Raw genomic sequence first — 16,298 nt, forward strand, 5'->3', positions numbered from 1 at the left:
GCTCTGCGGGCTCCGGGTGGAGCCTGGCCTGCTGGGCGCCAGGTCTGCCCGTGGTGCGGCCATAGTGCCTGTTCCTCCGGCTGCGGTTCGCGGCTCTGAGAGGGTGGGAGGTGCCGCTCGCCCCACCCGAGTGACCGTGAGGTTTCCCCCGCAGGTGGAGCGGCCCCCCTCTCCTTTCTCCTTGGCTCCGCAGGCACCCCTGCCGCCCGTGCCACCGCGACTGGACCTGCTGCAGCAGCGCGCCAGCGCCCCCGCAGGGCCGGGCCTGGGAGCGGCGCCCAAGGTAACGCCCTGCTCCTGTCCCCGCTGCTCCTGTCCCCCTGCTCTACTCTCCGCTGCTCTACTCTCCGCTGCTCTACTCCCCCTGCTCTACTCCCCCTGCTCTACTCCCCGTGCTCTACTCCATCCTGCTCTGGCGGTGCAGCCAGGGCTCCCCTGACGTGCTTCCCTCCTGCTCCACAGGCTGTGGCTGGCGCCCTGCACAAGGACAAGCCGCTGCCGGCGCCCCCCCTCAGAGACCTTCCCCCGCCGCCCCCTCCCGATCGGCCTCACTCCGGGGGAGCCGAGGCCCGGCCGCAGAGACGCCCCTTGCCCTGTACTCCGGGGGACGCTTCCTCCAGGGACAAACCGCCTCCGGTCCCCGCCAGCCGCCTGGGGGAGTCCTGGCTGCCTCGGCCAATCCCCAGAGTGCCCGTCGTCACCCCAAGCCTTGGGGAGCCCTGGACAGGACGGGAACTGACCAACCGGCACTCCCTGCCCTTTTCGCTGCCCTCCCAAACGGAGCCCAGAGCAGAGGGGCCTCGGCCCGGGAGCGCCTTCAGTCCGGGCGCCGCCGCGGTGAGTGAATGTCTGTGGCCTGGCCTGTGGCGATGGTAGAGCACCAGTCCCTGCCCCGAAGGGTCAAGGGTTCGGTTTCTGGTCAAGGTCACATGATTGGGAGGCAAGTTGGATCCCCAGCCCTCTTCCTCCCGCCCTTCCTCCTTCCCTCTCTCTCTTTTTCTCTCCCCTTTCTCTCCTTTCCTCTCTTCTTCTAAAAATGGAAAAAAATATCCTTTGGTGAGGATTAATTTTAAAAATTACTTGTGGGTGGCATTTAAGGGTATGTGTTTATGATAGAATTCAAAGAAAATGTAGTCCCTACCCTGAAGAAATAAAAAGCAGTCTGAATAAAAACACAGGTTTAGAGGAGAAATTCTTTCCAGATAGAGCAGACGGCCAGGCAATCCGGGGAGAGTGACTTCCGAGTGTGAAGGACTCCGAAGCGAGCCCGGCTCTGAGGAGGTCCGCGCTTCCAAGTGTGGGCGTTGGCTAGAAAGGGCGGTAGTGCCAGGTTAGAGGGCTTGGATGCCCCTCCCACAAGGACTTGGATGTACTTGGTAGGAAAGGGGGCCGTTTGGAAGTTTTAACTGAGCGGAGTGACAGGACCCAAATGCCAGTCTAAAGAGATCCCGCCGCCCTGGCCTGCGGCTCGCTCCGTGGAGCGCTGTCCCACCCCCGGCTGGATGCCTGGCCGGCACGCATGGGAGGCGGCAGATCAACGGCGCGCGCACTCTCTCTCTCTCTGTCTCTCTCTGTCTCTGTCTCTCTGTCTCTCTCTGTCTCTCTGTCTCTCTCTCTCTCTCTCCCCCTCCCCCCGGGGCATGAATGGGAGGCAGCAGATCAATGGCTCACTCTCTCTCTCTCTCACACACACACACACGCACACACACACACACACACAATCTCCTCCTCTCTCCCTCTCCCTCTCCCTTCCCTCCTCTCTAAAATAAATAAAACATCTTTTAATTATAAAGAGATGACTAATAATTGTAGGTAGAATGGGTTGTTATATTCCTTCTTTTGTTGGTTCAGTATGCACTTATCATAAACTCTTGCCCTTACAAAGTCTGTATTCTAGTGGGGGAAGACAAAAGAAAAGAGAAGCAGTGAACATGCAGGGTGGACAGGGAGGAGTGCTGCAGTGGGGCATTGGGACAGAAAGACCTGGAGCGGGGAGGGAGCCAGGCACTTCTGGGGAAAGAATCCCAGGGTGGGGGGAGCAGCAGAGCTGAGGGGGTAAGGATGCCAGGGTGGGACTCGGGCTGGGTGCTGAGTGAGCGAGAAGGAGATGGCTGGCTGTGAGAAGGTGGGCAGCCAGAGCAGGCAGAGCCTTGAGAGGGTGAGAAACAAAGACCCAGTGAGTTTGAAAGCAGTCAGTGGGTGAGGACAGGACAAGAAACCATATACACACACACACACACACACACACACTCATCTACACTCACACACACACACACACACACACATACACACGTACACACACACTCTCACACATACATATTCACAAACATATGCACATGCACACACTCCTGTGTGCACGCACATGTGCATTGCACACACTGCTCACACACACACACACACACACACACACACACATGCACGCACACTCATACGCATGTGTGCGCGCTCTTGAGGTTTTGAACCTGGCTAGAAACATGTTGAATTTGAGACGAGCTATTGAGGCAGGAATTGACCAGCAGGTGGTCAGAAGTCTAAGGGGAAATGGCAGGGGAGGGAGCTGAAGAATGCTGGGGCCAGGAATGGCGGCCGGGGTGGGGGCAGGTTTAAGTGGCGTTTCAGGAAGAGATTAGGGTGGACCTTGTGGTGGCAACAATATAGAAAAGTAGGTTTTTAAAGCTGGAAATGGTATTTGTGTAGACAATTTTCACAAATATTTCTAGAATTAAGAAAAAATACAGCCCTAACTGGTTTGGCTCAGTGGATAGAGCCTCGGCCTGCAGACTGAAGGCTCCTGAGTCAAGGGCACATGCCTGGGTTTCAGGCTCTGTCCCTGGTGCTGAGTGTGCAGGAGGCAGCCCATCAATGATTCTATCGCATCATTGATGTTTCTCTCTCTCCCTCTCCCTTCCTCTCTGAAATCAATAGAAGTATTTTTAAAAAAATATTTTTTAAAAGAAAATACACACGTCCTTGGCTTGTTTTTTATCTCTGTCTCCCTTATCTCCCTACATTTGAGCTTTTCCGAGCCTGGAACAGCTATGCTTTTGTTAGATGTAATAACCTGCGAGCGGCCTGGAGTGAGGTCTGTGTCTGTTACTGTTCGTGTTATTGTCAGTAGGGTAATGGGAGGAGATGCTTAGCTGTATTAAGAAGGTCCTTTTTCAAAACTTTTCTTTCCAGAATATGAATAGCAGCCCATTAGCAGGTCCAGAGAGTGAGCACCCCAAAATCAAACCTTCCGCATCGGCCAATGCCATTTATTCCCTGGCTGCCAGGTGAGTCTACAGCGCTGCGTTTCACACCGGGAAGCTTTCCTGAAGGGTTTACCTACGGAAAGTGAGCTCGGAGGAAAGCAAGCGGGTCTGCATCTACACGTGAAAACGCTGCTTCCGTTCGGACTGTCTCTGCCGGTCTTCTCTGGCAGATGTACAGAGATCAGTCCCGGGGGGAGGGCCATCAATTTCACTACAGCTTTTCAAAGAAACAATTTTGGATTTTGTTGATTTAAAAATTTTTTTTTTTTTTTTACATTTAGATTTTTATATATTTAGAGCTTATTCTTGAGTTTCATCGGAGGCATGAATTTAGTTTTGTCATTTTTTTTTATAAATATATTTTATTGATTTTGTACAGAGAGGAAGGGGGAGAGATAGAGAGTTAGAAACATCGATGAGAGAGAATCATCGATCAGCTGCCTCTTGCACACCCCCTACTGGGGATGTGCTCACAACCAAGGTACATGCCCTTCACCGGAATCGAACCCGGGACCTTTCAGTCCCCAAGCCGACGCTCTATCCATTGAGCCAAACCAGTTTTGGCTAAAAAAAAAATTTTTGAATTCTTATTTTTTTTATTTTAATTCTTAATTCTTAGGTACCTGTTTTTTTTGTGTTTTTTTTTTGTGGTAAAATACATGACATTAAATTTTTTATCTGACCTATTTACCAGTATACAGTTTAGTTTTATTAATTAAAATTTCACATTGTGCAATGATCATCACCATCTTCATAATTCTTTTTATTTTGTTTAACTCTATACCTATTTCCATAAATCCTCATTTCTCCCTCTGCCAGCCCCTGCAGCCACCGTTATACTTTTGTCTTTGTGACTTTGATTGCTCTAAATCCTCATGTAAGCAGAGTCACACAGAGTCTGGCTTTTGTGACAGGCTTGTTTCACTCGGCAGATGGTCCTCCCTTTCCTCTCATTGTAGCCCGCTGAAGGGCACCCCTTTCACAGGCCGAACGCTGTGCTATTGCTGTCTGTGCGACGTGTGCTGACCCACTCCTCCGGCAGTGGCCACTGGGGCTCTTCCTGTTTTAGCTATTGCAAATGACGCTGCTGTGAATATGGGTGAGCAGCTATCTCTCTAAGACCCTACTTTCAGTTATTTGGGTGTATACCCAGAAGTCAAATTGCTGGATCATATGGTAATTTTTTTTTTATTTTTTTTATTTTTTTTTTTTGAGGCACCTTCATACTGTTTTTCACAGCAGCTGTACTATTTTATATCCTAAACCTTGGTGCACAAAGGTTCCAATTTCTCCAAATTTTTACCAACACTTGTTATTTTCTGTTTTTTGGTGTTTTTTAAAACTTTTATTTCTACTTATTTATTTATTTTAATATATATATATTTTTAAAAATACATATTTTATTGGTTTGTTATAGAGAGGAAGAGAGAGAGACAGAGAGTTAGAAACATCAATGAGCGAGAGACATCGATCAGCTGCCTCTTGCACACCCCATACTGGGGATGTGCCCGCAACCAAGGTACATGCCCTTGACTGGAATCGAACCTGGGACCTTTCAGTCCACAGACCAACGTTCTATCCACTGAGCCAAACCGGTCTCGGCTACTTATTTATTTTTAAAATATATTTTTATTGATTTCAGGAGGAAGGGAGAGGGAGAGAGAGACAGAAATATCAATGATGAGAGGGAATCACTGATCAGCTGCCTCCTGCATGTCCCCCATTGGGAATTAAGACTGCAACCCAGGCATGTGCCCTTAACCGGAATCAAATCTGGGACCCTTCAGTCCGTTGCTCTATCTACTGAGCCAAACCAGCTAAGGCTATTTTTATTTTTTTATATCAGCCATCCTAATGGGCGTGAGGTGGTATTCCCTGGTAATTTTGTTTTGCATTTCCCTGATGATTAGTGATCATAGTAAGCATCTTTGGTCATTAATATATCTTCTTTAAAGAAATTTCTATTGAATGCCATTGACCATTTTAAAACAAATCTTTATTGTTAAGGGTATTACCCTCCTCCACCTGGTTCCTGCCCCGCACCGTGCATTACCTATGAACACCCTATTTTCAGTGTCCAAAGGTAATGCATATGGATAATAAATATGTAATATGCTAATTAGGCTGGACAGCTAAACGAACTTCCAGACATCCTTTCGGACAAAGCCACGGCTGTGAAGCCACACCCCTTGCACGAATTTCATGTGTCGGGCCTCTGGTGTGCATATAAAACCTTCGGTTAATCTCTTCCCACCTTTCCTTTTCTGTGAGATTCAACAGTTTGCTCCATGTTTCCAAACTTCTGATTCTATTCTCTTCACCAGTTTATTTTGCATATTAGATTCCTTGTTCGTTTATTTGATTTATAGATTCCATTGTTGATAGATATGTATTTATTGCCATTTTATTGTTAATACTTTTCATCTTTTTCTTCTTCTCCCTTTTCTTAAAGCATACCCTTCAACAATTCATGTAATGCTGGTTTGGTGGTTCTGAACTTTTTTAGCTTTTTCTTGTTTGTGAAGCTCTTTATCTGACCTTCAATTCTGAATGATAGCTTTGCTGGGTAGAGTAATCTTGGTTGTAGGTCCTTGCTATTCATCACTTTGAATATTTCTTGCCACTCTCTTCTGCCCTGCAAAGTTTCTGTTAAGAAATCAGCTAACGGTCATATGGGTAATTCCTTGTAGGTAACTAACTGTTTTTCTCTTGATGATTTTAAGATTCTCTTTTTGTCTTTTACCCTTGGCATTTTAATTATTATATGTCTTGGAGTGGGCCTCTTTGAGTTCCTGTGGGACTCTGTGCTTCCTGAACTTGTAAGTCTATTTCTTTCACCAGTAGGAGACTTTTCTGTCATTATTTCTTCAGATAGGTTTTTCAATATCCTGCTCTCTCTCTCTTTTCCTTCTGGCACCCCCATAATGCAAATCTTGGTACACTTGAAGTTGTCCCAGAGCTTCTTTACACTATCTTCATATTTTTGTATTATTTTTCTTTTTTCTTTGCTGCTTGGGTGTTTTTTGCTTTCTCATATTCCATATAATTGATTTATTTCTCGGAATTTTCTCTTGTTGAGTCCCTGTAAATTATTCTGTATTTCAGTAAATATATTCAGTTGGTCCTTTTTCATATCTTTGACATTCTCACTAAGATCCTTGAAAGCTTCACTAAATCCTTTGAAGTTCTCTTTGAGTCAGCTGAAGCTCTCTTGAGTAACTTTATGACCATGGTTTTGAACTCTGTATCCAGTAGTCTGCTTGCTCCCATTTCTTTCATTTGTGACATGTTTCTTTGTTTCTGCATTTTGGCTGCTCTCCTGTGTTTGTTTCTATGTATCAGGTAGAATTGCTATATCTCCTGGAATTGGTAGAGTGTTTTTGTGAAGTAGGTGTTCTGTAGGGCCCAGTGGTTCAGTCTCCACACTACTCTGAGCTGGGAGCTCTAAGTGCACCTCTTTGTGGGCTGTGAGCACAGTCTTGTAGTTGCAGCTTGGTTGCTATTGGTGTCACTGGGAGAAATTGACCTCCAGGCCATTGGGCTCTGAGGATTGGCAGGGACTACAGTGGGAGAGCTGCTGTGCAGGAGACACCCCTATGGAGTAGGACTTACTTCAGTGGGGCTTTTGGGCTCACTGAGTCTTTCCCTTGAGTGTGACACTTGTGGATGTGTAATCTGCAATGGTCTGAAGCTGTCCACTGAGTGCACTGGCTTGAGGTCTCCCAAGAGGTGTAAAGTCAGCCACTACCTGAGGCCACTGGGCAGGAGCTACAGAGAAATCTGCAGATAGCTGCTACTTGTATTGGGCTTGTGAAGTGCCTATGCGAGGCCAGGCTGTGAAGCAGGCAGGCTGGTGCCAGTGCTGGGTCTGGGCTTTTTATTGATAGGTTTGAGGCACACTGACTCCAGCTGCTGCTTATTTGAGGGATTTTAGCGAAGTCTGAAGCCTGAGTCAGGATAGTAAATTCATATGGAAAAGCTGCTGCAAACAACTTGGATGGGGCGGGATCTCCGAGAATCACCAGATTGAGTGAACAGTGTGAGCCAGGCTGATGGAAACTCAGATATGGCTGCCAGTCAGCTCTACGATGGGGGAGGTTCCAGCACAGGAACAGTGATCCCTGTGAGGACTCTTCGTCTGGGAGAAATCTGCTGCTGAGTTCCAGTGACAGTGCCAGACAATCCAGTTTCTTCCTATATGTCCCTGGGTCCACCTGACACTGGAGCTCAGAGGGATCATGTCTGAGGAAGTTTGTGTACTGGCCCTTTAAGCAAAACTGCCTGAGTGTCCAGCAGCCTCCTTGTTACTCAGCCACAATCCCCACCGGTTTTTACAGCCCATAGTTAAGGGAATTTCTCTTCCCAGCTCTGGTACCATGGGCTGGGGGTTTGGTGTCGGGCTGGGCCACATTGCTCCAATGGGAGGCCTCTGCAGCTGAGATATCCCACCTGATATTTTTTTTTAAAAAAGGGCACACAGAGAGGATTAAAAATAGCGGCAGGGTAAGTGAACCCAAGAACAAACTGAAATTACAACTAAAATACAAAAAACTTTCTGAATAATGAATGGAAAACTCATAGGAGAGAACCCTGATACCTGAGGACCAAAACTGGAGATTGCATGGAGACTGGGAGGAGAGGCAGAGGCATAACAGGGCTGGCAGACAGCAACTGAAGTTCTGGAGAGATGCCTCAACTGTGGGAGGTTGCAACTGAGAACTCTGGGATCTAATCCCCAAGGTAGGCTCCCCAGCAAAGAGCATCAAAACTGAGGAGGGTACCCACATGACATCTGGCTGTGAAAAGCAGTGGGGTGCTGTCTGCCAGGGAGTGACAGCTGAAAATTTAGATACTCTCTTAAAGGGCCAATGCACAAAATTCCCTGTGGAGCCACCCACCTTGTGCTCTGGCAGAGGGAGGGCACAATGGACTGGAACTGTGTGAGCAGAAACCAGGACTGGGGACTCAGGGGAGATAGAGGTCAGAAGGCAGACACCCCCAGTTTCCTGGGCTGAGTCATCCCTCACACAGAGGAGGACAGACATTTGACTCACCCTATTGGAAAACACCTTATCCTCAGTCACTTAAGAGACCAAAAATAGCCAAAACCAGTTTGGCTCAGTGGATAGAGCATCAGTCTGCAGACTGAAAGGTCCCAGGTTCAATTCTGGTCAAGAGCATGTACCTTGGTTGCAGGCACATCCCAAGTAGGGGGTGTACAAGAGGCAGCTGAAAAATCAATAAAATATATTAGAGAGAGAGAGAGAGAGACAGATAGACAGACAGACACCAAAAATAACAGTTAGCCTCCAGGCAGAAGCCACTGCTCCACTCTGTTGAAAAAAATTCTCACCACACCTGAGGACAATTGCCTGGGCGCAATTCAAGTTGGAATCCTATCAATCTCAGGCAGGCAGGCTTTGGAGGCTTTGAGTCTTTGCCTGATCTAATTAGTCAGAAATAGCATTTGACACTGTCCTGCACTGGAGCTTGAGAGGCATAGCAGATCTACCTAATACATAGTCACAAATCCAAACAGATAGCCAAAATGAGGAGACAAAGAAACAACCCCCAAATGGAAGAACTAGAGAATTCTCCAGAAAAAGAGATAAATGAAGCAGAGGTAAGAAATTTATTTGAAATGGAATTCAGAGTAATGATGGTGAAGATGAAGGTGCTCAACAGCATGAAAAAAGATATAGTAACTATGAAAAAAGAATAGTCTGAGATAAAATATGACAAAGCAAAAATAAAGAACACATTGGAAGGAATACATAGCCAATTAGGGGAAGCCAAGGAGCAAATCAGTGAATTGGAAGACAGGGCTGAAAAAAATCACTCAATCAGAGAACCAAAAAGAAAAAAACAATTAAAAGACAGGAGGACAATTTAAAAAAGCTGTGAGACAATGTGAAACGTAACAATATTCACATAGGAGGTGTGCTAGAATAGACCAAAAGATAGGGCTAGAGAACACATTTGAATAGATAATGACAGAAAACTTCCCTAACCTGGTAAAGGAAAAAGTCACATAATTTCAGGAGGCATAGAGAACCCTAAGCAAGAACCCAAACAGGCCCACCCCAGACACATCATAATTAAAATGCCAAAAATTAAAGACAAAGAGAGAATCTTCAAGGCAGCAAGAGTAAAACAAACTTACCGTATTTTCCTGCGTATAAGACGACTTTTGAAACAAAAAAAAGTCAACCGAAAATGGCCAGAGTCAGAGAGGCGGTTTATTAAAAAAAGAACTGGTGCTGCCTCGGAAGTGGGGGGTAGTCTTATACAGCGAATATAGGCCTAAACCTATGTTTTAACTGTAAAATTAGGGGGTCGTCTTATACGCCCAGTTATCTTATACGCCGGAGAATACGGTACCTACAAAGGAGTTTCCATAAGGCTGACACCTGATTACTCATCAGAAACTCTACAGGCCAGAAGGGAATGGCATGAAGTACTTAAGGTAATAAAGAAAAGTGTCTTGCCGAAACCGGTTTGGCTCAGTGGATAGAGCGTCTGAAAAGCAGTGGGGACTGAAAGATCCCGGTTCGATTCCGGTCAAGGGCATGTACATAGGTTGCGGGCGTATCCCCAGTAGGGGGTGTGCAAGAGGCAGCTGATCGATAATTCTCTCATCGATGTTTCTCTCTATCCCTCTCTCTTCCTCTCTGTAACAAATCAATAAAATATATTTAAAAAAAAGAACAAGTGTCTTGAAACCAAAATTATATCCGGTAAGGCTATCATTCAAAATAGATGGTGAAATAAAGAGCTTCCCAGACAAAAAGAAGCTAAAAGAGCATATCACCTCCAAGCCAGCATTACAAGAAATGCTAAAGGGATTGCTGTAATGAGGAGAAGAAACAGAGAGAAAACTCAGCATACAGAATTAAAATGGCAATAAATAAATACCTCTCAATATTAACCCTAAATGTAAATGGGTTAAATGCTCCAATCAAAAGGTGTAGGGTAGCTGAATGGATACAAAAACATGACCCAACTATACTGGCTACCTCAACAAAAGACACACATAGGATGAAAGTGAAGAGATAGGGAAAAAATTGTCCATTTAAATGTAAAAGGAAAAAAAGCTGGAATAGCAATACTAATATTCAATAAAATAGACTTTAAAATGGAGGCCATCACAAGAGACAACAAACGTCACTACATAATACTAAAGGGATTGATCGAATAAGAGGGTATAACCCTGGTAAACAAATATACACCCAATATAGGAGCACCTAAATATATTTTAAAAAAACTTCTGGAGGACTTTAACAGAGAGATCAACAATACAGTCATAGTAGGAGACTAACATCCTGCTGACTTCACTGGATAGATCTTCCAGACAAAAACTTAAGGAAACAGTGACTCTAAAAGTCTGATCCACACTGGATCAGATGGATTTAATTGACATTTATAGAACATTTCTCCCCAATGCAGAAGAATATACTTCTCAAGTGCTCATGGATCATTCACAAAAATAGACCACATGTTAAGACACAAAGCAAGTCTCTACAAGTTTAAGAAAATTGAAATCATATCAAGCATCTTCTCAGATCACAGTGGAATGAAATTAGAAATCAACTACAGTAAAAATACTCAAAAACATTTAAATACATGGAGGCTAAATAGCCTGTTATTAAACATTGAATGTGATACCAAAGAGATCAAGAAATAAAAAGTTAAAAAAAAACAAAACAACTTTCTGGAAACAATAAAAATGAACACCCAACAACCCAAAATCTCTGGGACACAGCAAAAGCAGTCCTGAGAGGAAAGTTCATAGCACTACAGGCCTATCTCAAAGAACAAGAAAAATCAGCAATAAACTATTTAACACTGCAACTTAAAGAACTAGAAAGAAAATAACGAAAAGCCCAGAATAAGTAGAAGGAAGGAAATAATCAAGATTGGAGCAGAAATAAATAACAGAGAGACTTAAAAAAAAGTCAATGAAACCAAGAGCTAGTTCTTTGAAAAGATAAATAAAATTGACAAACCATTAGCCAGATTCATCAAAAAAGAGAGAGAAAACCCAAATATATATATTTTTAAAAAGAAGGGGGTAAAAAAGGGCACACAGGTGTTCCACCAACCCATTTTACGCCTCCGCCCCTCCTACCAGTCTCCCTGTGCTTTCTTTTCTTCTCTAGTTGTAGGACTAACATTCAGCCAGCTTTCAGGAGGTTCTGGATGTTGGTTCTGTATTTTAATTGTTATTTTGATGTGGTTGTGGGAGGGGGCAAGTACCCGCATTTACCTACGTGGTTCTTCCCATTGACCATTTTCTTAATCAGGTTGTTTGTGTTGAATTTTAGAAGTTCTTATCCTGGATATTAATTCCTTATCATATATATGATTTGCAAACATTTTCTCCCCTTCTATGGATTGCCATTTTGGTCTTGATGTTAAAAACTTTCATGAAGTCCATTTTATCTATTTTCCCTTTATCACCTGTGCCTTTGGTGTCATTTCCAAGAAATCACTGCCAAGTCCAATGTCATGAAGCTTTTGTCCTATGTTTTCTTCTAAATGTTTTATTTTAGAATTAGAGGCCTGGTGCACAAAATTTGTGAATGGGTAGGATCCCTAGGCTTGGCTAGTGATCAGGGCCCATGGGGACCTTCCTTCCCCTGGCTGCTAGCTGCCAGCCGGGGCCTTCCTTCATTCCACACCGCCCCCTGGTGCTCAGTGCACGTCATAGCAAGCGGTCGATCTCCAGGGGGGGTCTAATTCCCAAGGGGACAATTTGCATATTAGCTTTTTATTATATAGTGTTTATTTAGTTTTAGGTCTTACATTTAGGTCCTTGCTTCATTTTGAGGTAAACTTTTTTTTTTTTTAATCAATCTTTATTGTTCATATTATTACAAAGGTTCCTCATTTCTTCCCCCCTCCACCAGGTTCCCACCCCACCCTCTGCCCCCTCATCCTCATCCATTGGTGCACAGTTTATGTTCAGTCTCTTCCTCCCTCCCTTTCCCCGATAGTAAATCCCTTTTCAGATAGCAAATCTGTTACTTAGCATTTTCTCATATCAATAATACCTCCACATGCCCAATGATACACTTTACACAAAAGACATTTCCAAATAGGACAACCAGCCTCATCCAGGCCCCACCCAAGGCACTCACAGATCAACACCCCAGCACTATACTAACTCAACACATCCAGATATAAGCCTTCATCACTTGATTCAGCAGACCCTCAAGTTCCCGCAAAAGTTTCCAGGCATGTCTGAGAGGCAGCCGTGGGGCAGGGGCAGGTGAGGAGCGAGCTGTTTCAGGCCAGGCTGCTCCGGGCCTGGCCTCTGTTGCTCTGGTTCGTTACACAACCAGCTGCTCCGTGTCTGGTCACTGCCACTCCCAACCCAGTTGCTCTGGACTTGGCTGTTGCTGCAACAGGCCTGGCCACACCCGACGCGGCTGCTCTGGGCCCAATTGCTCCGGGCCCGGCCGCTCCGGGCCTGGCTGCTCCCAGCCTGACAGCCGCTGCTCCTGGCCTGGCCGCACCAGACCCGGCTGCTCCGGGCCTGGCCGCTCCCAGCCTGGCAGCCGGTGCTCCGAGCCTGGCCGCTCCCAGCCTGGCAGCCGCTGCTCGGAGCCTGGCCACTCCCAGCCTGGCAGCCTCTGCTCCGGGCCTGGCCACACCAGACCCGGCTGTTCCGGGCCTGGCCGCTCCCAGCCTGGCAGTTGCTGCTCCGGGTCTGGTCACTGCCACTCCCGACCTAGTTGCTCTGGACTTGACTGTTGTTGCTACAGGCCTGGCCACACCCGACCCAGCTGCTCCAGGCCCGGCCGCTCTGGGCCTGGCTGCTCCCAGCCTGTCAGCCGCTGCTCCGGGCCTGGCCGCACCAGTCCCGGCTGCTCCGGGCCTGGCTGCTCCCAGCCTGGCAGCCTCTGCTCCGGGCCTGGCCGCACCAGACCCGGCTGCTCCGGGCCTGGCCGCTCCCAGCCTGGCAGCCGCTGCTCCGAGCCTGGCCGCTCCCAGCCTGGCAGCCACTGCTCCGGGCCTGGCCGCACCAGACTCGGCTGCTCTGGGCCTGGCCGCTCCCAGCCTGGCAGTCGCTGCTCCGGGCCTGGCCGCACCAGACCCGGCTGCTCTGGGCCCGGTTGCCCCGGGCCTGGCTGCTCCGAGCCTGGCCGCACCCGGGCTGGATGCTTTGGGCTTGGCTTCTGCTGTTCTGGGCCTGGCTGCTCCCAACCCGGCTGCTCTGAGCCCAGCTTCTCCGGGCCCGGCCACTCCGGGTCTGGGTGTTCCTGGACTGGCCACCCTGGGCTTGGCCGCTTCTGCCTCAGGCCTGGCTGCCACTGCCCCAGGTCTGGCTGCTCCAGTGCTGGCCGTTGATGCTCTGGTTCTGGCTGCTGCTGCTCTGGGGCCTGGCCACTGCTGCTTCGGGCCCGGCTGCCACTGCCTTGTGCCTGGCCACTCTAGGCCTGGTCGCCACTGTTCCAACATTCTGTCCCTTTTTCTTTCTTTCTTTTCTTTCTTTCTTTCTTTCTTTCTTTCTTTCTTTCTTTCTTTCTTTCTTTTTTTTTAAAAAAAACAACGCATTTATGTTGCAATGTTGGCTGGTGAGTTGAATTCTGACTTAGTCTTTGATTTTTCAAGATATTCTTTGCATTCTTTCTTAAGTAATTTTACTATCATTTGCTCTCACTTGATTTCTTCACATTGAGAACTTCTATGGTTTCTTCCTCCTGTCCTGGAATCTCAGCAGGTTGGTCTGTGGGACCCCTTTGTTCTCCGCGGGCTCCTGAGCTGCTTCAGCCTGTTGCCGGGGTTGGCACCGCCCAGGAAGCATCCCCGGTCCTTGGCTCCATTGCCTGCGCTCAGCGGTCGACGGCTCAGGGGCACCCCCCCTCCCCGGGGGCCCCGTTGCCCGGCTCCTTGCTGGCGCCCGGCTGGCCGGTGTCCAGAGGGGGCTCCTGCTCCTCATCGCAATCCTCCAGTCTGGAGCTTTCTTTCTCTCTCCCGCTAGGGGAGTCCAGGATCAGAGTCAACAGACTGTCCTCTGCGCGCAGTGTGCGCGACTCCGGGGGCTCGGCCTTTCGCCGTGCTCCCAGGACTCCACCTCACAGCCCCGTCTCCCCCTGCCCAGCCTGGGTCCCCAGGGACTGGCCCAGACCGGGAGTTCGGGGCGGTCCGGTCTGAGGCTCAACGCCGCCGGAGGCTTTGTTTCTTCCGGCTAGGGTAATCCAGCATCAGAGTCAACATTCAGTCCTCTGCGCACAAAGCGCGCGACTCCGGGGGACCCCGCCTTTCGCGCCGTCCCCGGGATTTCGCCTCACAGCCCCGTCTCCCCGTGCCCGGGCCTGGGTCCCCAGAATCTGGCCCATAATGGGGCTCAGTGCTGCCGGTTCGGGGGTTCAGCCCAGGCTGGGGGTTTTATTTCCTTCCTGCTAGGGAACGCCAGGCAGCACCCAGCCCTCTCCTCCTCTCCGGCTGCGACCTCTGTGCGCGCGCGCGTACGTGCGAGCGTGCAGCATGTCTCCGTACCTTAGGGTTTTTTTTCAGCTCCTCTGATTTTCCTTCTGGTTTTCTCCCACCTTCCTATTGTAGAGTTTTCAGTCAGTCGACTACCTGTAGGTCTGGGTAATGTCCACTCTACATTTTAGTTGTATTCCATTGAAATTGTTGTGAGCTGCTGTGGTTAGGTGTCTACCAGAGCAGCCATCTTGGATCCTCTAAACTTTGTTTTTTAATATATGAAAGAGAGAGAGAAAAAAAAATATCAATGATGAGAGAAAATCATTGATCAACTGCCTTTTGCATGCCCCCTACTAGGGATGGAACCTGAAACAGGGCATGCGCCCTTGACCAGGATCGAACCCTGGACCCTTCAATCCACAGGCCAACACTCTATCCATTAAGCTAAACCAGCTAGGGTCACTCCTGTTTTTAACAAACATTTACAGCTATAAATTTACCCCTTATCTCTGTTGTCACTGAGTCCCATAAGTTTTGGTTCGTGACTTTCCTTCTTATTCCCCCTAAATATTTTCTAATTTCTCTTATAATTTCTTCTTAGATCAATTGTTTAAAATACTGTTTAAAAAGTATATTTTTTAATTTCCATAATTTTTGTTTGGGTAGTGAATGATTCTTCACTATGATCATTGATATTTCTCTCTCTCCCTTCCTCTCTGAAATCAATAAAAATGAATTGAAAAAATAGGATAGAATAGCTACATCCGTTCTCCTTTAGTTGGTGTTTGCATGGTCTTTGACCACCCTTCAGCTCTCTGCTTTTCTGGTCTTTTACACTTAAGGGGTGTCTTATAAACAGTATACACATTTCCCCTTAAGTTCAGCCTAGCAGCCTGTGTCTTATGATAATGGAATATTTGTTTTTGCTCTTTTTCCCATATTTTCTTGGTTCATGTTCCTATTTTTTCAAAGTACATTAACATTTCCCCCCTTAATTATTCTTTTTAACACTTTTCCTGGGCACTCCTTCATGCACCCTGGACTCATAGTGGCTGGCTCTTCACACTCTGCGTACATGCCATTTCCCACATACTTACTCTCCAGTCTCCTCAACCCTTACTGCTAAGGTCCCATCTGGAATCTTTTCCTTCCTTCAGAGACAGAGACAGAGAGTACCGGCGTAGGGTGGGTGAGTTTATGTCTCCCATCAGTGAATGCTAGATTTCCTTTGATGGAAAACATCTGCTGTTTGACAGAAAATATCCTTTATCTCACTGTGACATTTTTGCAAGTATTTTCACTGTCTAGTATTGCTCTGGAGTTACTGTCGCGTGGCACTTTGAACTAGCAGGCTCGGCCACCTGGTCTTGGATCCTAGCAGTTTACTTTTTCTTTTTCTTTTTTTTATAGATCAATGTTAATTTTATTTTGATACACACACTATGGCTATGTATGAGTGTACTTTTAAAATATATATAAATATATATATATATATATATATATATATATATATATATATATTTTATTGATTTTTTTACAGAGAGGGAGAGGGATAGAGAGTTAGAAACATTGATGAGAGAGAAACATAGATCAGCTGCCTCCTGCACC

At 46.9% G+C, this 16,298-nt stretch overlaps 1 protein-coding gene across 5 annotated transcripts in view; it reads left to right on the forward strand.

The window, feature by feature from the left end:
• CBL (Cbl proto-oncogene) overlaps positions 1-16,298 on the forward strand; it is a 92,296-nt gene that overhangs the window by 69,491 nt on the left and 6,507 nt on the right. For 4 of the 5 annotated variants that reach the window (XM_045576219.1, XM_036423109.2, XM_045576220.1 and 1 more), the window contains exons 10-12: positions 155-283; positions 463-837; positions 3,181-3,275. In XM_045576219.1, coding sequence (XP_045432175.1) covers positions 155-283; positions 463-837; positions 3,181-3,275 — 599 coding nt within the window. The remainder of the gene's footprint in view (positions 1-154; positions 284-462; positions 838-3,180; positions 3,276-16,298) is intronic. The other variant, XM_045576221.1, reaches the window with a different exon arrangement.

This window comes from Pipistrellus kuhlii, unplaced genomic scaffold, assembly GCF_014108245.1.
Source record: "Pipistrellus kuhlii isolate mPipKuh1 unplaced genomic scaffold, mPipKuh1.p scaffold_m20_p_77, whole genome shotgun sequence".
NCBI lineage: Eukaryota > Metazoa > Chordata > Mammalia > Chiroptera > Vespertilionidae > Pipistrellus > Pipistrellus kuhlii.